Genomic DNA, 26,772 nt, shown 5'->3' on the forward strand with positions numbered 1-26,772 from the left:
TATTAAAATGATATAATCTTTTGTTTTCTACATAAATCTAAATTAAATCATATGAATCAAAATTGGCTCGCTATTTATGTATAAATAAAAAATAAAGTAGTGTAAAATAAACAATTTTAAATGAGCAATAAAAACAAGCACAGACTGGGTATAGGTGGTATTTGGTGTAATAACACGACACAGTAAATATGAGAATACATTAAATATGACACATACAAATACTGATGAATGTCAATGCACCTGATAACATACATAAGTCAAAATAATTCTGTGAAGGTACTATATCAGATTTGCTCTTTTTGTGTTTCTATTTTTACATAGATTCACTGTCAGTGTTGTAAATAAAATGCTCAAGTGTAATAACATATTGCTTACAAAACTCTGTATTTAAAGAGGGTGAACATTTTTTCACAACACCAGCGCAACAGCAAAAAAGGCCCATCAAAAACGTCTCGGTTACTAATGTAACCCTCGTTCCCTGAAGGAGGGAACGGGAGGCGTAACGTCGAACGTGAGTGATTGAAAGGGAACAGTGCAACAAATCAAAACAAAAACTATGCAGATTTGTCTGCCCATATTGTTCAAATGATTCATTTGTTTAAAAATATCAAATTGAAGAGGAAAAGTCCATAATCTTTGATCTTGATATTATGGCAAGTAACCATGCTAAAAAATAAAGCTCATGATGATTCAATAAAAGCTTTTACCTCTTTGCATCTGTGGTGAAAGAAAGAAGATAACGTTGTCCAGTTTGCTCAAAATATTGTCCTATCACTGGATGTGTAACTGATAATGTGGAATTTAGCTGCACTAAACACAGGTTAACACTGTTAGAAACACTTACAGACAGTAGCACCAATCAAAAACAAACAAACAAACCACTAAATACAGTATACAGTAGAGGATTGTTAATGTGGTTTGAACTATAAAGTAAAAAAAATTTAAATGTGCATTAAGCTCAAGCATTATACAAAACTCCATTCGCAACTCATTATACCAACTTCATTATCTGATGAATTTCGGAGTGAAATAGGATAATCAACAAACAAACAAAAATGTAGGATGGTACTTTCTATTCATCAGGAAATGACAGACTTGTGAAAAGTGAAGGCAGATGTTGGAAGGACAAGGGTTGGTAAGTAAGAGGGATTTGTGATGTCAGCTGAAAACTAGCAAGTTTTTACATGTGTATAATGATTATGAACGTTTTTATATGAAATAATGTGAACTAATTTTAAGGCCAATTCACACTCAGATTCGTACGTCACTTCTTAGATATTCCTATTTGACATTGCGACGAAGTGTTTGGAATTGGGGGGTGTTGGTCGGTGCAGTGTGAATAGGCCGTTACAGAATAAGACCAGGAATGTGCATTATAAGATCTCAGGGATGATTAAAACAAGATTCAGTGATATTTAGACCTTGTAGACAAACCGATTTGACTCCACAGTTTAAGGGTCTCAAAGATTGCCATGAATAATTTTAGGGCATTTCTCAGGGGCGATGCAGTGGGCGTTGTGTTCAACCAGTCCAGCGGGACACTGGCATCCTGGCACACAGGGTTTAAAGCAGTGAGCCTCGATCACACCGAGTGGCACGTCTTTATTTAAACACGTCTTAGGACACGGCGGCCCACACTCATCAAACACATAACCGCGGTCCAGCGGGCAACCCACAGCTGTAGGGATGGAAAAGAAAAAGCATGGCATTATACTAAAACACAACAAATCAAGTCAAATGAATTTATATATCGCTTTATACAACACAGGTTGTTTACATGACACGAGCAAATCTTTTTAATCCAGTTAACATACAATTTTCATTATTCTGAATTGTGAGAAATTGTGATGCCCCATCTGTCAGTCACTTCAGGATTATGTCGACTGACAAATGGGGTCTCATTTGGGAGCCGCAATCACCTCTGAGTTTTAGAAAAAACGGCCAATGTAATTGGCGAGTGGAATTTGCTTGCGGAGCCACTCCCCCATACATACGGGTATATAAGATGGCGGCACGCATCCACTCACTCACTCCAAATTCGATTGGCCGTTTTTCTAAAACTCAGAGGTGATAGGGGCTCCCAAGTGAGACCCCATATGCCAGTCGACATATCGTCTCTGTTCCCTCCAGCAGGGAATGAGTGTTACATCAGTAACCAAGATGCTATTTTACTGCCATTATTCACATAATCCAATGCACGGCACAAATTATGAAGTATTATTTTCGTATCATTGAGATACGATTATAGTTTTTATTCATTCATTTGAAATCAGTTTGTATTTTTATACTAGCAGAAATAAAATAAGTTTAAGTTTTTTTAATATTTTATTTTATTTCAGTATTTCAGTTTATTATATTTCAAGTAACAATTTAAAAAAAAATTTAATTAGGTATCATTCGAAAGCTTAAGAACAAAAACAAAAAATGTAATCAGACATTGCATTACCATGGAAACGGTACTTTAAAACCTTTTAGCGGTCTCCTTAAAAGGTATTACCCTTCTATAAAAGGACTTTATAGGACTTTAAACTTCTTTACATTTTGTACACTTTCCTTTTCTGAAGTGCTTTCTCTTCAGTAATAATCTGCGGAGTGTCTTCGTTAAAAAGAGACCAGCATTAATGAATTACAACCATTTAAGTTTGGATAGTGCATTTTCACGTCTGTGCTCAAAAAGGGGGGTGACAGTTAACCGCACGAGTATATCTCACTCACCGCAGAGTGCCGGCGACCTCCACTGCAGGATAACCCCGGCTTCACGACACTCGGACGCGTAAGCCTCCAGCACGTCACACAAACACTCCTCCATATTGGACCCGCAGGCGCACAGATCATACACACATGATGCAAAGAACATCTCGGGTGGCACCAACTTATGACACCGCTCAAACACGGGCGACTTCAGCACTGTGCAGCGAGCATTTGCAGTCTTACGGGCAGAGTATCCAGCCTCCTTACATGGATCAATGTTTTTCACATCAGGACACTGAACACTTGAATGTACACTGCCCACCTGCAAGGAAAACAATATTTCACATTAATATTGAAATATATTAACTAATTACAATACAAGATTGTGTGACTAGCATGCGTTCTTCAGACATGTTGAGCCTTGCTGTTCAAAAGGGAAAACCAGGTTTGAAAATGACCACATCCCAATCCCCTTCCCGCATTCTCTACTGTCACATTTCTACTTTTGCTGGTCAACTACAAACCAACACATACAGCATGAAGATGTTTTAGTGTTTTAACCTTCCAGTTGTTTCCGAAAGCTGCTTCAGATTTGGCGATTTGTCCATTGCGAAGTTTCATGTCGTCCTGAGGGTAGTTATTGAAGTTGCCACATAAACCGCACATGTGCTTCTTGTAGGTACCAGGAACGCTAACTTCCACATGAGACCGGCCATTCCATAACACCTTAAATCGCAATCATCAAATAAACAAATAAAGTGCTATCATAAAAATTATATAAAATATGACAAATTAATAAAAATAAATGTGGGCATTCCATAGAGAAGTCTGGAAAGAATTTTATGAGAAATGTTTGAATTCATATTGAAATCTCAATTTTGATCTTTAGCATTTTAGCACATCTGAGCTCTAGATTACCAGGGTCTTTCTTCTCAGGAGAAAAATCTAAGCAGCAAGAAACTTCTCCAAACATCTCTGTTTGCCCTATATTTCATCTCATTGCAATAAAGAAACACTTCATATTAAGGAGATCTTGTTCATGATGTTTCTTTCATTTAGAAGATTAAACCTAGAGTGAATTCATACAGAAACTGTACCTTCAGCCCAACATTGGTGTTTAGGAGGATGGTGTTGGTCTTGCGCTCCAGGTAAACATACGGCTCTTTAAGAAACGGCAGGGAGACGAGTTGATAATCAACCTGACGTATCGAAGAAAAGAAAAACAAGCAACAATATTCAACACTGATAAAAGTGTCTAAAGAAAAGCTGAAGGTAAATTGATCATTTGGCTCATGGTTTTCGTGAATTTGGGTTTTACAAAGAAACTGCAGGGGTTCATGAGTTGATGAAAACATGATAATTAACGACATAATAAAAAAATAAAAGAAAAATAAATAATAAAAAAATAAAAACAATTAAAATAAAACACTTACGGTACTAAAAAACATTTACCTGAATGTCATGTGACCATTTAACAAAATCAGAGAACTGTAAACAATGCAATTGTGTTTTTAAAATATTTAAATATTAAATTAAAATCTCTGGGGATACTTCAAATAAATATTTTAGGTCAAAGCGGGTTTGGCTGACATAAAAGTTTGAGAATCCCTGATTTATCCCAGTTTTTCTCAGTCGCTTTGGTGCATTTCTCAGATCAGAAATTAAATCCTCAAAACTACTTGTTCAACCTCCACATCATTGTGTCACTTGTGCACATCATAAAAGCAGTTTCTTATTCTTTTGAACAAGTTGCGATTGCTTTGGTACATTCATGCAATTGATTATGTACAATTGTCTGTGGTTTCCTACATTATCAGTTGCAAATGCCATGTTGTACAGTTTAAATCTATTAAACAGTTCTCTGTGCAATAGTCTTAGCCCTCAAAACATATAGTCATTAGTTCATCGTATAAGTCATTAAATGCAAAATGCTTTCACTAATGAAGAGAATGTAGATCAACCGATGAGAAACCAGTTCTCTGAAAGTTGCATCTCATGAACCTTCAATTGGCGAGCATATATACAGTGCTGCATGCAAAAGCAAAGTTCTGCCTAAGGGCTCTCTCCTGTGTTTGCCTTTCTAATCTTGTATTTTCGCCTTTGTGCCCCTATTTCTTTTTCTTTTCTATATCACAATAAAATAGTAATGTTTTTTTTTTTTTTGTCAGACCCCTAGTAAAAGTGTAATTGTGAATCCTATCCAATCTCTTTCAATCAATAACTCATGTACAGTAGTGTGTAAAATTGTACTTTTGAAATGGATTTATGGCATACAGAAGAAGCGCAGCTTTGTACATTTCAATACAGTAACTGTCATCAAAACTTTAGCCAATGTTGACTTCAGAACATCCCTCCAGAGTACACTGTTATATTGACAACATGCCAAAGCGATTTGACTTATACAATTTTGTTTTATCCGTACACTTGTCGTTCTGATGGCAATGACATGTTCATTGACACAGACATTTACTTTTGAGAGATGAACTAAGGATTTTGAGCAAGAAGCTTTTGCAGGTAATCCATGGTGTTTTGCTATTTGTACGAATTGTTTTAAGAAATCCACTTACTGTTTTGCAAATGTCTGATTCGAGAAATGTACCAAAGCGACTGAGAAAAACTGTAATTATATCAGCTAAAATCATGCCTGTATGTGTAAAAAAGAAGATGGAACTGCGACAATGACATCATGACTTAAATAGTGAATATTCCATCATAAGTGAAAATGTAAATATAAAAAATCTATTAAAATTACTCTAAAAAAACAAAAATAGTATTATACTATAAAAAGTATATATAGGAAAAATAACATTTGTATGGTGTGTGGTGAAAAGCGCACTGTAAAGGCCCGTTAGTGGACGCTAATATATTTATCGTAGTTATCATTCTTAGTGTGAATAGGCCTAAACGCACATTACCTTGACAATCCAGTCCTGAAACAGCTGCACCACAACATCCCCAATAAACACGGTCACTTCTTTAGTCCAAGACACTCCCCTACGTCCCCGGTCCTCATTAGTCACATGAACACTGGCACACACACATACACACACGTCTGTTTAGACTACTTTTGTGTGAAATTTTTGTGTGAACTATCCCTCTAATGCATAGTATACACTACTCTATCAAAACTGTTTAAAAAAAACTTACCTACCCTAACTTTGGAAAAGTCTCTTATGCTCACTAAGGCTGCATTTATTTGAATTAAAAAAATACAGTAAAAACAGTAATAGTGTTAAATATTATTACAATTCAAAATAACTGTTTTCATTTGTAATATATTTTAAAATGCAACTTATTCCTGTGATGGCAAAGCTGCATTTTCAGCATCATTGCAGTCTTCAGAAATCCTCCTAAGATTCAGATTTTCTGCTCGAAAAACTTTTTTTATTATTATTATCAATGTTGAAAACAGTTGTGCAGTTTAATATTTCTGTTGACACTGTGATGCTTTAGTAATTATTCTTTGATGGATTGAAAGTAAAAAAACACTTTCAATCAAAATCTTTTGTAACATATTAAATATCATTGGTCACTTTTAAACAATTTAATGCATCCTTGCTGAATATAAGTACATTTAAAAAAAAAAAATTTTTTTAAATTTTGAACAGTAGTGTAGATGTGAGTGAGAGAATATTCTGAGCACCTGAAGTCTCTCCCCTCACAGTCCTGAGCCAGAACATATGTGCACGTCCCCTGGAAGTTCACCATCTTTCCATCAAACGTTCGATAGTGGGGGTCTCCAAACACAATGCAGGTGGCAGGATGGGGAATGCAGTGAGGACAACACATTCCAGGAACCAGGGCCGGAGTTTCATCCTACAAACACACAAATGCTACTGTATATCCAGACAGATTATACCTGAGAGGGGCCCAAAATGTCCTTGTCCTTAATATAGTACACTGACGTGCGAGTCTGCAGGGTTTTTAAAATCAAATTTAAGGCTTTTTCTTCTTTGGCACATTTCAATTCTATGGAGACTTTTATGTTCGTTGGAACATAACATCGTTGGGACATAACATTTGTAATATTATCTGAGGAAACTGAAATGGCGGACTGCTGCGGCTCACTCAGGGCGGGTTCTATAACCAGTCATGTTGTAACCAGTCATGGGCGGGACTTCTTGAACTGCTTGTTTGGAGAGACTGTTTATGATTTATGAATATTATTTAAAAAAGGAGTGGGTGGATTTTTACCATTATAGGCTGGTTGTTTACACAACCTGTGGACACACATCTGTGTTCAAAGACCTTATTAAGGTGAATTTTGCATAATAGGTCCCCTTTACAGTCTAAATTATTTAAGTCTAAAGTCTACATTTTGAATGCACATTTGTTTTTCTTTAGTTATCACAATAAGCCACATCACAATTCCAGGTTTTCCATCCCCAAATTTAAGACCTGTTGAAATTATAATTAAGACCTTTCTTCTCCCATTTAAGATATGTAAGACTTTTCATGACCTTAACATTTTTTAAGGAATCACAGGGACCTACATTTAAAAGCCTGTCGACAGGTTTCCAACTATGTGAAGTCCTCACTAATATAACCTCAAAGGTGCATTTCGTGATCTCACCGAAGCACACGTGAGCGTTGGGCATCTCTGGGTTTGGCAGTGCACGTCTCCGGACACACAGGTGCAGGTCGTACACTCGTCCACCTCCCAGTGGTCATTGGGGCTGTGCAGCTGTCCCTCGTACACACACTGTGCACCAGTGTCTATGGAGTGCACTACAGTTGTGATGCCTTTGCACTCTAGACAGCACTTCCCAGGGTTCTTCACTTTGACTGATCCATCTAGACAATCAAGAGGAGGACACTCCTGCAGATCACACTCGATGTGCCCTTGCTAAAACACACACACACACACACACACGAGTTACTTTAAAATGTGCTTACTACTGCATTAAACAATCAATAAATGTGTCTCTAGAACTTTTGGTGAAGATGCGATTCTGTTGGACATCAGAGTTTGGTTCGTTTGCTTGATGTGAGATTTGTTTGTTTAGCCTAGCATTCTTTAGCCAATCATTCACATACTGTATTGCTTCTAATAAACCAATTACAACTATATGATGAAATAGTACGATCATCACATGATCACATTTTGCGTACAATGCTATAAACAGCAGCTTTGCTAATTCCCTGTTTCTATTTTGGGATTCTCATCCTGAGGTAACTATAGATTGTGTCAGCTCCAGTTTGGAATCAGCCTTTGCAATGATCTAAGTTGCCGTAGACAAGTGTGAAGACTTCAGACCAAGCTAACACAAATATGTTCTAAGAATGTTTTGATAACATTAAAGCTAACTAACCACATTACAAACTATTTTATATCTGTATATAACTGCCATATGAACATTACTTTGACACGCTCATCTCTGACTAATATAGGCGGATATAGGTGGGCCAGAGGCGAGCTAAACAGATGACGACAGCGCTGCAACTGCGAAGTCATTAGTTAACATTGCAAGATGGCTATGGATGAACACCAGTTGTTTGAAACGGCTTTGGCCGCTACAATGAACGAGTTAGACTTGGCTTTTTATCTAAAAGAGGAACATTAGACGGCGCTCGAAGCGTTCCTTTGCAAGAAGGACGTTTTTGCTGTTTTGCCGACCAGATACGGCAAGAGTCTAATCTACCAGTTAGCTCCGTGTATTATTGTGATTGGTCGTAGTGTTATCCAATTGCGTGCAGTGAGATTTTCCAATCCAACGCCCCTCGAGTTGGGTGATTTTCATTACTCAATGCCAGACCCTTAATCTTTCGGGTGAGTTAGACTAATAACAGAATACTTCCTAAATTGTAACATTGAAAACATGCATTTGAAAAGCTGCTTTGAAACTATTTGTAGGCCTATTGTGAAAAGTGCTAGAGAAATAAACTTGAATTGACATAACAACTTCCTGATAAATCTGACAAATAACGTAAAACGTTTTTTTTGCTTAAAATTGTGTCTGTGTTTCTCCTGCAATAGTTCCATTTTAGTTCCCTCACATTGCAGATGCAGGTGATACACTCATTCTCCTGGTCTGTCCATCTCTGTCCGCTTGGTACGTGGGTTTTGTCGCCCTCTAATACACACTCTGAGACAAACACATATACAAGTGAGCACACATACACTGGAAGAAGCGACGTTGCATTATTTCTGATAGCGAGACTGTACCGTCACAGACGGGGCAGCAGGAATCAGGGGGTGTGTGCTGATAATCCGGAGGGCAGCTGAGAGGTGGGCAGCCTTGATGAATACACGTCCATGTCAAATCCTAAACACACACATAAACGTCATTATTCCATATCAATGCACATGGTTTTACAAAACAGCAGTGCGTTTAGATACCTTGCACTGACAGGTGAAACACGGATCATCAGTGGCCAACACTTCGTTACCGATCAGTGTAGCTGTGCAGTTACTGAGGGGCTCTAAAACACAAACCACAAGAATGAAACAATCATTGATTCAAGTATATGATAAAGATTTGAAAATAATTCTTCAAAGAGTCTCATATAAGTTATGTTAATCAATGTTACAGGTCTTAGTCTGAATAAACACCATATTTTGATGTAATTAAAGTCTGGCATAAATACAGTTTGTTCAAAATGTTGCATTTTTGAAGTTGAGTCTTTAAAATTTAGCTGAAAAATACTGAAAATATGTCTGACCTAAAAAATGTCAGTGTAGAAAAAACTTTCTGAAACTTGGTTTTAATTAGAAAATGTACATGACTTAAATCCACTTAAAATGTATTTTTGCTCATCTCAAATGATATATGGCATATAATACAATCGATTTTCAACAGGATCTACAGCTCATTATAGCAAAATAAACAGGATTATTATCCCACGGCTTTAATGAATACTTCATTCTTATATTGAAATGTACAATATCCCTCTCATTCCAAAAAATAAACAAACAAACAAATAAATAAATGGACATATGGACATGAAATACACACAATATAATATTTATTAATATTTTTAATTAGCTTTTTTTTCTTTAGTTCTAACTTTAAGTTACTCTTAGTAATTTTTTCATGTGCTATTGTCATTTTCATTTTTTTTATTTAGCTTTTTATTCCAGTTTTAGTTTCAGTTATTTTAGTACTTTAACTTTTAAAGTTAGTTGCCAAGACGATTTATTTCAGCTTTATTTAAATGACCCCAAAACACATTTTAATAGTTTTAGTTAACATGATAACAACACTGATAGTGATTTGATTTATTTGGGCAAAACTTTACAATAAGGTTCAATTTGTTAACATTAAGTAATGTATCATTTTATTGTTAGTTTGTAATAATGTATAATGAACAAACAACATTTATAAATATGCTTTTGCGCTTTTTTTACTTTGTTTTTGTAAAGCATTACCAATTAATTTAATATGTGAGAAGAAAGAGACTATAGAGTTGTACGAGAAACACAAAACTAGCACTGCGATGTTGAAAATCTGTTCACAGCAGTGTTCATACTAACGTGCACAGACAGGGCAGCAGGAGTCAGAGCCGCTGTATAGGATGTTGTGTTTAGGACAGTTCACCAGACTCGGGCACTGCTTCCTATAGCAGCTCAAGTGCTGTTCCCCGTCTGGCATCACCTACAACACATACACACACCGTAAAGCAAGCAAACCAACATATGCGCACAAAATGTTGTGATGATATACCTCACAGGTGCAGATCTGACAGTGGTCACCAGAAGGGTGGAAACTCTCTCCAGGGCCGTACACACGGCCTTCAAACACGCAGTCTGACAGAAGAAAAACACATTTAAAACGATCAACTTCCAAAACAACACTATGCATGCACAAAACTGTTTATAGGGATTGTAGTTGCACCTGCACACACTGGGCAACATTCTCCTGGCACGCTGATCTGGTTTAGACAGGTGGAGAGACAGTGGACCTTCGAGCAGGTGGTCACTCCATCCACACACATACAGGACATGCAGGGACCACTGGATGGAAACCAGGTACTGCCTTCAGTGTGCTCGACGCCATCATAAAAACAGCCTGAAAGAGAGACAGCTCGGTTTAGCAGCACTTACTTTAATGTGATGTTATTTAAAGGTATAGTCCATCCAAAAAAGATCCAAATCCATCTTCGGGATATCTGAGATATTTCTGTCCTTCCATTGAAAGTTTATGAAGTGAGGTTTGTTCTCGTCAAGCAAGTACGGCTGAGCTTCTGTTTATATTTACTGATCAATGTCTACAGTATATGTACAAAAGAAAAAGAAGAACAAAAGAAGAAGCGTAAATTAAATCTGTTCTTCATATGAAGCGATTGTGATTCTTCAGAAGACTTGGATTAAACCCCTCGATTAATATGGATTTATTTTACCATCTCTTTATGAACGTTTTGAGTTTTGGGTGAATAGACTTTCAATGGAGGGACAGAAATCTCTCAGATTTAATGAAAAATATTTTCATGTGTATTACACAGATGAACGAAACTCTAATGGGTTTGGAGCGACACTAGGGTGAGTAAATGATGACCGAATTTTCATTAATGGGTGAACCAACGGTTTAAGTCTTATTTAATTTCTTATAAGATTTGTGTTAACTTTTTTAAATATGTATAAATAATATAACTAAATTTAATCAATTTAATGTATTTTTGTGAATACAGTTAATTTTATTAAATTGTAATTTTATAATAAAATAAATAGTAATAATAATAATTTATATAGTACTCATTCAAAAGATACAAGGGGTCATTCATTAATCAACGGTATTGTATTCACAACTATAAGCACATTACACCATGGGCCCTATTTTAACGATCTGAAACGCAAGTGTCAAAGTGCAAAGCGCAAGTAACTTTGTGGGCGGATCCCGGCGCTGTTGCTATTTTCCCAGCGCGATAAATGACTCTTGCGCCCGACGCAAATCTAAAAGGGGTTGGTCTGAAGTAGCTTCATTATTCATAGGTGTGGTTTGGGCGTAACGTGAAATAAACCAATCAGAGCGTCCTCTCACATTCCCTTTAAGAGCCGGCGCGCTTGTTCCGTGGCGGATCGCTATTAACGGCGGATTTGCCGGCGCACGCCAGGAGCGGTTCACAGCCGAGGAAACCGACGTTCTCGTCAGGGCCGTAAAACACAGAGAAGTGACATTGGGGATGATGGGAGAAACCCACCCAAATTAGCTTCGGTTAAACAGGCGTATAATTTGGGTAGTAAATGTGTAGCCTAATCTAGATTTTTTTTATCTAGATAGATCTTTTTCACATCTTCACGGACACAACAATGATTTCCCTTGTGTGTTAATATTTTTCCTTGTAATAATGTATGATTTGCAAAAATGAAAACTGCTGCATTTTTTTATATTAGAGCACGCGCCCTTAAAGCACGCGCCCTTAAAATACCATATCACTAACGCGCAACGCGCCACTGTCTTTAGACTGTTTTTTTCCTAGTCAGTGGCGCAATTCTTTCTAAAACTGGAAAATAGCACCATGGAAGTTTTGCGCCGGAACACGCCTTCTCTTTGCGCTGAACCGCCCCCGCGAGCGCAAGTTCATTTCCTTATTTACCGACGTGCGTCTGTGGAGGGAAAAGTCCGCTGTGCGCGGGTGCAAAATAGGAATGATACATGCGTCGGTGTTCAAAGTCAATTGCGCTGGGTGCAAGATAGGGCCCCATGAGTTTAGCATAGAGGTCATTTTTATACAGAAGTTTTAAAGGTACAGCAGCAAAAGCTAATTGTTTTTGTTTAAGTCTAGGGGACACAGAAAGGCTGGTAAATGATCATGAAAAACTAAACTGATCCAAAGAAATTTGACAAACATAAAAAAACAAATTATTTGGCTGTACCTCTGCAGCGGGGACAGCAGGTGCCGGGATCAGTGACCTGATGCATGCAGGTCAGTTTAGCACAGTGAGGACCAACACAGCTCATCTCACCGGCCTGAAACACACATTTGTAAACACTGAACCTTTCTATCAGTCAAATCTCATGCTTGAGTCAGCAGGATGTCGAGGATGAGATGCTAACGGCTGAATTTGTGTATTGTGTGTCTTACCACACAGGTGCAGTTCAAGCAGGGTTCAGTGGGGAGGGTCAAGCTCTGTCCTTCTTCATACTCCTGACCTTGTTCAACACATACTGTGAGGCCAAAGAGATCCAAGGTCAAACTCAGATCAGATACAGACACAATCATCACAAAAACACAGACTCGCAACTAAACAGACAAACACGATTTTCAGAGCCTAGTGAGCTGAATTGATCTCAATATTTTTTTATATACAATATACAGTATACATGACAATATACTGTTTAAATACCATATTTATGTATTACGACATTTGTAGGGTACTCGAGAGAGAACACATGATCCTACCATGGTACATGTACAAAAAAAACATGGTATTACAACGGCTCTTTTTTGTTCATGTATTGCTGCTAGTGTAAAATCATAATAAATTAACCTGAGACAGCAGGGTATAGAAGTTTTATTTTTATTTTTTATTGTATATTATATGTATTTTATTTATTTATTATTATATTATTTTATATTAATATTTATTTTATTGTTGACAATGAACAAAACATGGCATTATTGTGGCACTTGTTAATGTATTGTTGCTAGCGTAAAATTATAATAAATTAATTTGTGATCATCCTGCAAAACAATGTGTATTTCATTTTGTTTTACATGTTGCAGCCTTTTTTCCCCAGACATGGTATCCTAGATAATATAATTATGCTATGCAGTGTTTGCTACTGACCTCACATGTCGACACACTGACCTCTGCACTGTGAGCAGCACTGTCCCGGTGGGGTGACGGGGTCCCGGCAGGAAACCACAGGACAGGCGAGCACGGTGCACGTAACAGAGCCGCTCTGACACACGCAGCGCCTGCAGGGGTCTGAGGGGGTGTCGAACGTCTGTGTGTTTGCATACTTCCGCCCTTCAAACAGACAGTGGTCGCACACCGGACAGCAGTGCCTACTGCGCACCGGATGCGTGCACTGCTGAGAGCACGGCTTTTTCTCACACAACACGACTCCGCTCTGGAGAACAAATGCAATGTTAAAAAATGTTGGTACTATGGTATGGTGATGGTATCAGATGGTAATACCATGATATATGGATACAGTAGCATGTATGGCAGTATCCTTGCCACTGTCGCCTTTGGCTTTTGGCTTGCTTAGTTCGGGACACTTAATATTCAACAATATTATTGATCTGCCTGCATTGACACCATTATGTGAGAACTGAAGTGAGCTGGATGATGACATCACTGTTCACAACAAAATCACTATTTACAACAAAAAAACTTAAGCTGGACTATGCTATTTTCTTCTAGATCTGCTGTACAACAGAAACAAACTTTGTTGCATTATTTTCCTGTTATCACTGTAAAGCTGCTTTTAAACAATCTGTACTGTACTGTACTGTAAAAAGCGCTATATAAATAAAGGTGACTTGACTTGACAATGTTACTGCTTAATTATCATATGTACAGTACTATGGTACTTGCATGGTACTCGAGAAGGAACACATGATAGTACATACTACATGCCCAAAAACATGTTAATACAATGGAGTTTTATTTTATTATTTTATTTTACTTTTTATAATCATTTTTATTTGATATTCTATTCATTTATTCTATATCTTATTTTATTGTTGAAAAAACATGGTATTTCAATATTTTTTGTTAATCCATTGTTGCTAGTGTAGTTTGGTGATAACTATATGTACTATGGTAAATGTACACATTAGGGGTGTAACAATATATCGTGCCACAATATATCGCAATACAAAAATGCAACAATACGTATCGTGGATAGTGACAATATGTATCGTGGATAGTTCACCCAAAATAGAAATTACTGTATAAGAAAAAAATCGTGTTTTCAGAGTTTTAGTGTCAGTACTACATTAAACTACTATATAATGTTGATTATAATGTATAATAATGCAATGGTCAGCTTCAGAATCATGAATATTTTTATTCTGGTGTCACCATTATCCTTGAATTACAAGCACCAAGTCCAAACCTGTTCATTTAAACCCACAATGTAATATCAAAGTTAGCATTTTAATCAACAGTACATTTTTTGTTAACCTTTTATCATATGTCTTGGGAGTATCGCAATAATATCGTATCGTGAGTTCAGTATCGTGATATATATCGAATCGTGAAATGAAGGTATCGTTACACCCCTAGTACACATACATATACACTGGTGGTCTTACCAGGCATGTGCAGGTAGAGCAGTGGTCGTTGGGTGGGGTGAATGTGGCACTGTTCTCATGCACCTGTCCCAGGTGTTCACATGTCCCTGTGCACACAGGACAGCACTCACCTGGAGGACGCACAGGGCGCTTGCAGGACACTTCTGGACAAGACACGGGTGTGCATGATACACTTCCATTCTACACACATACACAACACAGTGTGTGTTACTGTTAAGTAAAACTACAACACAGTGGAAACAACAGAGAAATACATAACACAAAAAATGTATAAGGATATATGGTTTAAAATGAAGATAAACTTTGGTAACAACGTGGTGTTTATTTGTGTACCAGGCAAATACAGCCCTGGCAGTGGTCGTTGGGATCAGGGAAGCGTTCTCCATTTTCACAATCCCGACTCCGGTATAGACAGCCTTCACATATTTGGCATGCGCAGGGGTCCTGCTGAGGGTGAGGGCAGGAGATCCTGGGACAGCTTTTACGAGAACACTGAACCTCACCTCTCTGATCAACAAAAACATCCAGCCCCACCATTAATTCACATACACTCACATAAAACGTAATTGCTTTGATAGATAGATAGAGATAGATAGATAGATAGATAGATAGATAGATAGATAGATAGATAGATAGATAGATAGATAGATAGATAGATAGATAGATAGATAGATAGATAGATAGATAGATAGATAGATAGATAGATACTTACAGAACATCTGCACTCCTCACATGATGCTGTTGGTGATTGGAACGACTCACCATCTGCATAAACTCTTCCCTCAAACTGACAGCCTGTACAATAAACACACACGCACACGCACACGCACACGCACACGCACACACACACACACACACACACACACACACACATACATACACACACACACACGCTTATGCCACAGCCACGAACCCTAACTTGCAACTTGCAAGTCAGTTGCAGGTGTTATGATGGGGAGGGGCTTTCTCATTCTAAAAACCTGATTGGACAAAAATCGTTGTAGTGCAGGATGAGTCATCAATACTTTGTTCTCATTTTTATCAGAAGTGAATTACTGTAAAATTTTAATTCTGCTAAAAGTGCACTTTGTCTTTAGACACAGTGTGATGCAGTACCTTCACACACAGGACAACACTGGTCCGCCCTATTGGTGGGGTAACTACATCCTGGATTGTGACATGGCCTCCTATTGCAGGTCACGTGACCATTCATGCACATGCAACGACCGCAGTGATCAGAAGGGTCTGCAAACTCCTGACCGTTCAGGTACTCCACACCAGAATACATGCAGGCTGAAGAAGAAGAAAAAAATACAACTCATAATAATAAGAATGATAATAATAAAATAAAATCAATGATATATATATATATATATAAGACACTTAACTTAAACAGCCAATAATAATACAAAATTCTTGTACATCACGCAAATCTTCACATGAATGTGCATAAATGTACTCAAACACGTACCATCACATTGTGGGCAGCACTTGCCCTGTATAGGGAAAGGACAGGCACTGCGGGGACAGTGATTACGGTCACAGGTCACAGTCCCATCACGACAAACACACGTCCTGCATGGGTCTGATGGATCCTCAAATGTAGCACCGTTAGCGTGTTCCCTCCCATTATACAGACAGCCTGCAGAGCCAAAGACAGACACAGACATATATGTGATTGATATGATGTTTGATGTTGAGAAGTTTGATCAATCAAAAACAAAAAAACGTTTGTACGGTACTGTACATATACACATATATAAATATAAATACTGCTCTCTCCATATCAGTATTTGTTGATGAAATATCATTAAAGCTCTCACATGCACTTCATGGGGGTTTTATGAAGTGTCTCACCATCACATGTGCGACAGCACTCTTGAACTATGGGGTGAGAGCAGGCAGCAAAGGGGCAGGGCCTGCGTTGGCATGTCATTGCCCCATTGGTGCAGATGCATGATTGACAGCTGTCAATGGGATGGTGGAACTGCTGCGCATGTCTGTAATACTGTCTTTCAACATTGCAGTCAGCAGGGGGAGCTGTAAGTAATGAGATAAACACATCTACATCTACATACACTCAAACAAACACTTTTATGGACATATAGGGGGGGGTGTAATTATGTCACATCAATGTTGGAATTAGGGTAATTTGAGTTGCTGAATAGTAAATAGCATGTGAACAGCTTAGAGTACAATCTTCAAATTGTCATCTTGTAATTAAGGTGATTCAGACATGATGTGATTGTGGTATAAGAGCAGCAGTGTGACCTGGGCACTGGCGGCAGCACTCTCCTGGCGGAACAAACGAATCAGCACAATGCACCGCTGGACATCGCTTCATCAGACACTGGACGTTACCATTCTACAGACAAACACACACAGATACACAACACAGATCTACAGTAAGACTGTGATATGTGTGGACACTACTGTTCAAAAGTTATATAATACTTTTATTTAGCAAGGATGTATAATATTGGACACAAATCACTGTAAAAACTAATAATTTTACAAATGATTTTGAACATTCTATTCATCAAAGATTCTGAACATTTTCCACAAAAATCGTAAGCAGCACAACTCATATATTATCTGAGCATCTGATTTCTGCAGGATCATGTGACACTAAAGACTGGAGTAATTCAGTTTTACATCACAAGAATAAATTATATTTGAAAATATATTAACATATTTTTATTTTATTTTAATAGGTAATAATATAGGTATTAATTAGGTAATAGATTGATAATATATGAATCAATTAATAATGTTATAATATTTGATCAAATAAATGCAGCCTTGATGATCATAAGAGATTTCTTTCTCACAACCCCAAACATTTGAATGGCAGCGTATGAGAAAGAGACACTTACGGTGCAACGGCACGTCCTGCATTTGTCTCCTTGATGTGGAAATTCCATTCCATTTGGATACTCATTACCTGCATATCTACATCCTGAAGGAAAGGGAGAGGATCTTTATAAGTGACTGGTTTGCATATGCTTACAGGAAATAGTTTTATTTCTCCTAAACAGAAGCGTCTTTGAATGGAGAGAAATTCGAGACTATTCAAATGCACACGCAAAGAAATCCAAAATTCTCAATGTCTCAATCATTTCTCATCAAATTCTTTCAAGACCAAATGATCTAAGCTTCCCACATTATTTTAGCTGTATACTCTAATTCGTGTCTATTTTTATTTAGGGTCAGAAATTAAGAGGGTTTCCACAATGACAAAAATGCCCTCAAAAATCTAAATATAGGGGGCAAATGTGCCCCTAATGAATATTCAATTCTTAATTATACATATTATAACATACATATTAGTTTATGTTGATTTAATTTTATTGGTAAGACATAATAAGGTATCTAATTGTTCAAACTCACAACTTGTGCATGCAAAATGTGCATTCATTAAAGGTATAGCGGAGGATTTTCTTTTTCCGGGTGGGTAGCCTATACTATTGGTCCACCTAAGTGTCAATCATTCTGGTGATATGTTTACGTAAGGCCGTTCACACGCTGGCGTGCGCTAAAAGCACAGGTTGGGCTTCCCACTGATGCCGCAGTCGCGAAGATTCTACTAGACAGGTAAAGTTTGTCATGCTATTTGGAGAAATCCATTTAAAATCACTGCTAGTAGGCGTTCCCTCTCAGGAGCAAATAGAGTGTTGCGCATGTGCATTTTTTAAAAAAATTGGAGAGGGCGGGTCTTTTCAAAAATTAGGAAAGATCCTCCGCTATACCTTTAAGGTAAAATAAAGAAAGAAATTAAGTTAATTTGTGAAACCAAATTTGTTCTAAAGCAATTTTGATGTTTTAGGCTCTCACCATTGCAGTTGTTTTGGCAGCACGTCCCCGGCCGAGGATAGTTGCAGTTCGGCCTTGGACACTCGCGATTCCCACAGTCCACATGTCCATCAGTGCAAACACAATCCTCACATGGATTCCCAGGATTTGGAACTGTACCTCCATTAGTAATTATGCGGTTATCATATTCACAGACTTCTAAGGGAAGAAAATGGCAAGTGGAGACAATAACTGTTAGTGTGCACACAAAGATCAAGTTATCTGAGAATATTTAGTGAAGGTGTACCTGGACACTGGGGGCAGCACTCTCCAGGAGGAGTGTACGGATTAGAACACGTCACTTGATGACATGATGCTATACCACACAAAGCCTGACCATCCTACGCACACACACAACACACACATGTATAGTTACTAGATTTCTACACTTTCAGTGTAGTTTCATATTTTATCAAAACGTTAAACATTGAATAAAAACTGAAACCAGGGCCTAAAATTAATTATTAGTATATGACATATACAAATTAGTATATGATTCGGTGTCAAACGACAGTTGGCCGGTAATTTTTTTTATAAATTTTAACAATGCAACATGAACGTAAACAAACATGAATGACTCTCGGGACAGTTGAAAGGGATCAGCCTTCCATCGTCACTAAAGTTTAAGCCTTAGTTGCCAATTTAAATTTTTAAGCTCAAGAAATCAGTTTGTTGAAATCAAAATTAATTTTTCTGTGCGCAAACATCCGAAGCATATGCCCTGAAATCCACGTCTCAAAAAGCGTGCAAATACTGAATTGAGCTCTCTTTCACGTCTTATTGCGCTTAAACAGACATATTCAAACAAAATGATTTCAAAATGTCTGTCGTTGTAAGTATCCTTTTAAACATACTCTAGGTATGTCTCAACAGAACGTAAACCGGTGAGAAAGAAAACGCACGTGTACCGGTATATTGGATCCGTGCATTAGCTCTTAAAGTGACAGCAGCCTAATACTCTTGCTGCTGTCTGTCTTTAATGTTAATCACACAACAAAAGACAAAGAACAACTACTCATTGCTCTTAACTTGAATAACATTTATAACTTAAATAAGGATTAATCTATTTCATGGCTGTTAAAAAATATTTATGGTCATTTTTTATTCTTAAGTCATTGGCAGATGTGGCAAAAAGTTAGTTTTAGGGACTGACTGAAATATTGAAATAGTGTTTAACTATCACAGTTGCTCATACTTATGGTTAGTGATTGAACAAACCTTGTATTGAATTAAACATTCATGAAATGTAAAATCTAGTATTGTGTGTACCTGACAGTTGCACGTCATACAGGGATCATCCGGGTCCTTGAACCTTTGGCCGTTTTCATACAAACGCTGCTTGTAATGGCACTGCCCACAGGAGTCACAGCACTCACCACCTGTCACATATTTATCAAAACCTTCTCAATAACTTATTCTGATAGTTATCTGTCCTGCCGGATGGATAGTTATGGATGTTAGCAACCATTACACCCTCTTAGCATTGTAGGAACACTCACAATGTGAGGTGATCTAAACAGACTGCAAACTTGTGCAAATAAATCAGCTTATGTAAATCTAAAGCAGCATGGCTATTATAAACATTAGTAGGGGCCGGTTGCATAAACCACTAAGACTAGTCTTACAAGTTAAACACCACATTTTTTTATCAGAGCAAAGAACGCATAAGAAGTGCTGCTTCAGGGTGTAACATTTCGGTGCTCTTTGGTTGTATGGGATACAGAATCTAATAATTAACTCCAAGGCACTCGAAATAATAGGAACTCCAAGGCACTCGAAATAAGTTGAAGAAAGTTTAAAAGCCTTTATTTCATTGATGGCTTAAACATTAAAATTGGTGACAGATCCACCTACGCGTTGCGGCTTTACATGCCTTCGTCAGGGTGTGTGTGACCAAATTTTGTTCTTTGAGACTGTTCATAGCTTTTTTAAATCAGTTACATAAACTAACTGCTAGTGGGTCATACTAGAACTTTAGACACTGTCTAAACATAATAGCTTAATTTATGCAACCAACCCCAGGAAATACCAGAAAGCATGGCAATGAGTTTATTGCAGTGAAAACGTTTTCAAAATGCTACTTTAGATATAACTGTTTTATTCAGTATTAAGAAATACTGCAGATATATTTCGAAATGTATTTCAAATTATACAGATTTTAATTATACAAAAATATTGCTAATAACAATAATAATAATATATATATTTTAATTAAAATAAATATTATATATATATATATATATATATATATATATATATACATAATTTTTAATTACTTATATTTCCTCATATGTACATTTCTAATCTTAATATGTTGAATTAATGCTAAATATATTTTTTCAGATTTATTTTTAAATATATTTTTCAAATTTCAAATTCTACTAAATTGGTCCAAAAAATGTGCTAATACATTAAAAAATCAATTATAGTTAGGACAATAAAATATATTTAGAAATATATACTGTATATTAGATTATAATATTTATAATTTTTTTAGTTGTAGTTAACAATTCCTTAAGCCACCCTGTTTACAAAATATTTTCAGCATATATTTTAACTATATTTTGGTCAGATTTGTATTCAAATAATTTACTTTATATCTTTTACTTTGTATGCTGCCTTAAAATGTAGCGGCCTATGTAGACAACTATGTAGGCCTTTAAATCTGTCACTTTTCTTCCTTTCTTTGTCTTGTCTTTTCTTCTCTCTCTTACCTGTAGGTATGGTGGGTTCTTGGCAGGGCCCGGGAGTCGCGGCACAGTTTGGACTACATGTAGCCTGCCCCCCCTCACAAGAACATATTTGGTCAGCGTCAGTCCACGTGGCTCCTTCCTCATACTGAACGCCATTCCACACACATCCTACAAACACAGAATGAACACACATAAACTTTCAATAGTTTGGAGTTGGTACGATTTTTGTAATGTTTTTAAAGAAAGTAACTTATGCTCTCCATGGCTGCATTTATTTGATAAAAAATACAGTAAAAAACATATTGTGTTTTTATATTATTAAATATTAATTTTGTGAAATATTATTACAATATTTTTTAAAATGTAATTTATTCCTGTGATGCAAAGCTGAATTTTCAGCATCATTACTCCAGTCTTCAGTGTCACAGGATCCTTCTGAAATCATTCTAATATGCTGAAAAATAATATCTTTCTGACCCCATACCTTTGAATGGTAGTGTATGTGAGAATGTGCCTTATGCAAGCAGTGAGTCAGTAGCAGCAGTACGTGTCTGTGTCAGAGTGTCTTACCTCTGCACACTGGGCAGCAGATGTTAGGAGAAGCGGGAGAGGGAACTGCACAATTCAAAGATGGGCATCTTTCCTGGTGACATCTCACGTTACCCCCCTTTAACAAAACCAAAACACACAAGAATCAATGGCTTCAATGCCTTCAAACCTAGCATGATATTTGATGTGTTTTGATATTTGATGTGTGTACTGTTTGAATATGCACATGATATTCAAAGCAGATGACAACCTAAATTTTGCCCTTTTCCTCACATAAATCTATCATATGGCTTCAGATAATTTTGGAATATAGTGCATGAGTCAAATGGGCTACTTCTATGGTACTTTTGTGTGTGTGTGTGTGTTTCACCTTGCATGTACACTGAAGGCATGGACCACCACCAGGAGGCCTGAACTCTTCTCCATCTTCGTAAATCCTTCCTTCATATTTACACACTGAAACACAGTAAAAACACATTTTTTTACTTATGTGTTTGGAAGCCAGGACCACTTTGATATTATGTTGCATGTTAGAGAAGGAGAAGAGGAAAGAGATGTTTGTGTTTGTCTTCTTTACTGTGACAAGTAGGGCAGCACTGGCCATGTGAATTTGTTGGGTGCGTGCAACTGGGAGGCGGACATGAGGATCTTGTAGATTCACATGACACTTGCCAACCCTGTATCACAAGATAGACACACTCACATACAAATACATTCAAATGTTCATACATTACAGTAGTAAACACTTTTATCTAAAGTGACTTACAGAAAACACTCACCGAGCATTGACATTTCAAGCACGGATCCTCTCTGGATACGAAGGTTTGACCGTCTGTGTATTCAATATCCTCATATCTGCACTCCTCACATCTGAACACCAATTGATTAATAAGAAGTGTTTCCTTTAAGATGCCCATCTCGTTTACTACTTTAGCCAAAATTGTTATGAAAAAAACCTTATTAATACCGTTCACAACATTCTCCTGGTCTCTTCACTGGATTATAACAGGAAGTCGGTGGGCAGGGGTACCGAACGCAATTCAAATTCCCATTCTGAAAGAAAAAATTTAGTTTTTTGGAAAACTATTTAATCCAAACCAATTTACAACATTTGGCACTTTTATTCAAAGTAATTTACACTGCATTCAAGGTATACATTTTCAAAATAAAATAAAATATCTCTTATTCAACTCAGTTCTCATGCAACTTACCACACATGTACATCTGTCCTCACACTGGGGTCCTGGCGGCAAATCCATCCCATTCGGGATGTCCCTTCCATCCACATTACAACCTGTGAGAAAAATATGTATGTATATAAATATATCAAACTCTTTTAATAGACACTTCTATCTAAATTGATATAGCCATAGCCTGTCAATACATGTTTGTAGTTAATAGACCTATCATGGCATTGTTCAATTCTAACAAACATATTTTTCTTGGAAAAAAGTCAACAAATGAATCAGTCACAATAAGACAAGCAATATGTGTCAATTTGATTGCATGCTCTCAAATGTTCTGATTTAGAGTGATTTAAAAGTATAGTAACAAGTCATTTTTAAAAATGTGGACATACCGTCACAGACAGGACAGCAGGATCCGGGGGGAGGAGAGGCTGGGTTTGAACAGAGGACATGACAGGGTTCACGCTCACACTGAGCCTGACCCTCCTACAGAGAGAGAGAGATTACATTTAAAGACTAAAACACTGATAGATGAGATATGCAATTCATTAAGAAAACAAGCTATGCAATCAATAACAGGTGATGACCCACTGTGCATGTACAGGTCGTGCAGGGGTCATTGGGATGGTTCCACTGAGACCCGTGCAGGTGCCACACATTGTTCTGGAAACAACCTTCATATCAAACAAAATACTTTTTTATGAGCATGAGCATGTCTGAACAAGTTGCATGTCCTTAAAATGTACAAAAATTACACTTACTTCGACACCTGGGACAGCACTGCCCACCTACAGTCTCCACCAAAAGACAAGGAAGTGTAGGACACGACTGAGTGTCACATTCTATATTCCCTGCCTACAAGAAACACACACACACACACACACACACACACACACACACACACACACCCTCCTTAATTAATGCTGATTTCAAAAATACGCAGCAAATGACCAAAAGCACCATTGTAGAGGACATATTTAGAGAATTTTAAAATATATACTCTATGCAAGATGTGTTTAGAAGTGAAATACGTAATCTTTTTGGGCAACATTAAGGTTATGCAAACAAGTAGAGTGTGTTATGTACAGTGGTGTTATTGGTAACTAAAACAAAATATATGAAATATTATTAGCTGAAAAGATTGAAAGAAAACATAAACATTACACGAAAAAAAAACTAGTAAAAATAATAAACACTTCATTAAATATAACAAAATTACATTTGCGAAAGTAATGAGTAAAGTAACATTACTCTTTTGGATTTACAACGTAATACTTGTTTCAATTTGTTTGATTTTTACATTAATTTTGTGAAAAATGCTAAACTTATTTTTTGCAAACCTACATACAGGGCTAAATTTCACAGAAAACATTTTAAGTAACACAAATTAAGTGGTGGGATCCAACTATAAAACTATATTACTTTTCATAATAAGTAAGAATATATAATGTAAATCAATAAGCACATTACTCTTAAAGTTGTCTGTGAGGGAGAAAGAGTGTAAAAGAGAGCAGGAAAATGTATCAGACAGTCCAAATGTTATGTCTACTAAATTCTAAATAAATAGTTCACTAATACACACATCTTTCATAATATAAAATATACATTTCTTTTAAATAATAATTACAATATCCTAATGTCAATGTTTAATTGTAACTATGTGGTTGATGAATTGTCACATAGTTGTCATCTCACAGCCTTACATTGCACACACAGAGTTTGCAGGGGTCACGGTTGGCTTGAAAAGAGATCCCGTCCAGGACAACTTGCCCCTCAAAGTTACAGCGGGAACAATCTCTGCAGCAGGAGCCAAACGGTGGCTTCACACCATCTCGACACGTCTGAGGACACTGTTGCACATCAACACACGCCTGATTCCCACCCTGATGAGCAGAATATAAAAACACAGCACAGTTTAACGCAAACAATACGGTCATTTCATCCACTAACATGTAATACTTTATGCGCGTAACAAGTGAGAGAGAAGCACCTGACATGTACAGGTCTGGCAGCCATCAATGGTGCTGAAAGAGTCGTTGTACGGCCGACCGCCCACATCACATGCTGCAAAGGACATAATAGGCACACAAATTTATGTGTAAGCGGTTCCAGAACCATTAGAGTCAAGAAGAAACGATAGAGCTCAAAAAAAGTGCTCAAAAGTGCTTGTGAGCGTGTACCAGAGCAGGTAGGGCAACACTCCCCACGTCTCATGTAGGGGTTGGGACACGGGGTGGGCGGACACTCAATGGCATCACATGACACCTCACTGTTCTGCAAATAAACACATACATAATGCATAACGCATTCATATGTCCGGCTTAATTCTGTTCCGCATTCTCTACAACACCCACACCTGACACTATAGTTTTTATTCATTTTTATGTATCAGTTTTAGTTTATTTCATTTTTATTTCAGATAACAATTTTGTTTTAGGTAAATATAATAACCCTGAAACATGCATAACAAAGTTCAAGAAACAAACTAGCATTTGGTTATAGAAACTTTTTATAAACAGAAACTTTTAAAGTCTCTTGTTTGACGCCATTGAGAACATTTACAGCATATCCACTCTTGCCACTCAAGTTTGATATTTTATCAATGTTGTGAATAGTTTTACATAAGCATTGATATTTTTTACTTTCATTTTAATCATTTTTTAAATGTTGAACCGCTAACATTACATTAAAATATTTCACTGAAAAACTTAACATACATTGACCATTTTTATTGCAGGAGCATCTCCAAAACATAATCATTAAAATGTCTTTTGCCATTTTAGTTTTACCATTGAACATTTTTTACCATTTACCCTCATACTAAGTATTTAAAAGTCTGTATGCTTTAGTTTACACTTGAAGCTTACTTTTTTTGTTAATGTGATTTTTACAGGTTTTATGGGCAGTTACATTTTTTTTTTCAATTTCAATTTTATTATTCAAATTATATTTAATCTTCACAAGGAGAGCAAATACTCACACAAATGTTGGTGCACCTATCAATATGAGGACATTCAACACACTGTACATTTTTATTTTATTGATTTTTAAATACAATCAACTTAGAAGTTTTGAACTTAAATTACATTAAACGGAAAGAAAAATTAGATGAATCTTGTATAACTTGTAAAAAAAAACAGTTGAAAATTTATTTTGATAAGTTTGACAAGTTTACCGATACTTATTTTGAGTTGAAGCAATGTAAAAACATGTTGTCATAACATATTGATCATATCATATTTTACAGTGCATGTGTAAATGGTTTTGTACTGTACAAACTGTATATTATATCCCCTTTTCCTAACCCTACCCCTAACCCAACCCATCATAGAAAACTTTCTTAATTTGTACATTTTTAACAAAACATTGTTTAGCATGTTTTTAAGCCATTTTAATTAAGGATTTAGGAAATGTCTTGATAAACCACATTTACCGGTGTAATACCCACATCACTATGCAAATTTGTGTCCTCATAAATCATATGAACACACACACACACAGTAGACTCACAGAGCAGATGCAGTTGAGGCAAGGGTTGGATCTCGATACAAACACATCACCGTTCTCATGGATTTCACCTTCATGTCTACATT

At 36.8% G+C, this 26,772-nt stretch overlaps 1 protein-coding gene across 2 annotated transcripts in view; it reads right to left on the minus strand.

The window, feature by feature from the left end:
- Nucleotides 1–133: 133 nt before the first annotated feature.
- kcp (kielin cysteine rich BMP regulator) overlaps nt 134–26,772 on the minus strand; it is a 38,405-nt gene continuing 11,766 nt past the window's right edge. The window contains exons 8-48 of one of the 2 annotated variants that reach the window (XM_079620444.1): nt 26,690–26,772; nt 25,360–25,453; nt 25,170–25,243; nt 24,883–25,062; nt 23,941–24,034; nt 23,771–23,853; nt 23,572–23,665; nt 23,204–23,286; nt 22,960–23,045; nt 22,772–22,862; nt 22,570–22,669; nt 22,363–22,448; nt 22,014–22,110; nt 21,465–21,611; nt 20,020–20,129; nt 18,998–19,091; nt 18,733–18,906; nt 17,775–17,857; nt 17,170–17,263; nt 16,756–16,938; nt 16,370–16,540; nt 16,015–16,191; nt 15,611–15,693; nt 15,232–15,405; nt 14,899–15,078; nt 13,442–13,706; nt 12,715–12,797; nt 12,506–12,599; nt 10,527–10,700; nt 10,356–10,438; nt 10,166–10,286; nt 9,032–9,114; nt 8,858–8,957; nt 8,689–8,777; nt 7,265–7,537; nt 6,335–6,507; nt 5,607–5,718; nt 3,789–3,890; nt 3,253–3,417; nt 2,716–3,013; nt 134–1,678 (exon numbers count right to left, since the gene is read on the minus strand). In XM_079620444.1, the coding sequence (XP_079476570.1) occupies nt 1,461–1,678; nt 2,716–3,013; nt 3,253–3,417; nt 3,789–3,890; nt 5,607–5,718; nt 6,335–6,507; nt 7,265–7,537; nt 8,689–8,777; nt 8,858–8,957; nt 9,032–9,114; nt 10,166–10,286; nt 10,356–10,438; nt 10,527–10,700; nt 12,506–12,599; nt 12,715–12,797; nt 13,442–13,706; nt 14,899–15,078; nt 15,232–15,405; nt 15,611–15,693; nt 16,015–16,191; nt 16,370–16,540; nt 16,756–16,938; nt 17,170–17,263; nt 17,775–17,857; nt 18,733–18,906; nt 18,998–19,091; nt 20,020–20,129; nt 21,465–21,611; nt 22,014–22,110; nt 22,363–22,448; nt 22,570–22,669; nt 22,772–22,862; nt 22,960–23,045; nt 23,204–23,286; nt 23,572–23,665; nt 23,771–23,853; nt 23,941–24,034; nt 24,883–25,062; nt 25,170–25,243; nt 25,360–25,453; nt 26,690–26,772 (5,348 nt within the window). In that variant the 3' untranslated portion in view covers nt 134–1,460. Of the gene's footprint in view, nt 1,679–2,715; nt 3,014–3,252; nt 3,418–3,788; nt 3,891–5,606; nt 5,719–6,334; nt 6,508–7,264; nt 7,538–8,688; nt 8,778–8,857; nt 8,958–9,031; nt 9,115–10,165; nt 10,287–10,355; nt 10,439–10,526; nt 10,701–12,505; nt 12,600–12,714; nt 12,798–13,441; nt 13,707–14,898; nt 15,079–15,231; nt 15,406–15,610; nt 15,694–16,014; nt 16,192–16,369; nt 16,541–16,755; nt 16,939–17,169; nt 17,264–17,774; nt 17,858–18,732; nt 18,910–18,997; nt 19,092–20,019; nt 20,130–21,464; nt 21,612–22,013; nt 22,111–22,362; nt 22,449–22,569; nt 22,670–22,771; nt 22,863–22,959; nt 23,046–23,203; nt 23,287–23,571; nt 23,666–23,770; nt 23,854–23,940; nt 24,035–24,882; nt 25,063–25,169; nt 25,244–25,359; nt 25,454–26,689 lie in introns of both variants that reach the window. The other variant, XM_079620443.1, reaches the window with a different exon arrangement.

This window comes from Phoxinus phoxinus, assembly GCF_949152265.1.
Source record: "Phoxinus phoxinus genome assembly, chromosome: 8".
Classification (NCBI taxonomy): Eukaryota; Metazoa; Chordata; class Actinopteri; order Cypriniformes; family Leuciscidae; genus Phoxinus; species Phoxinus phoxinus.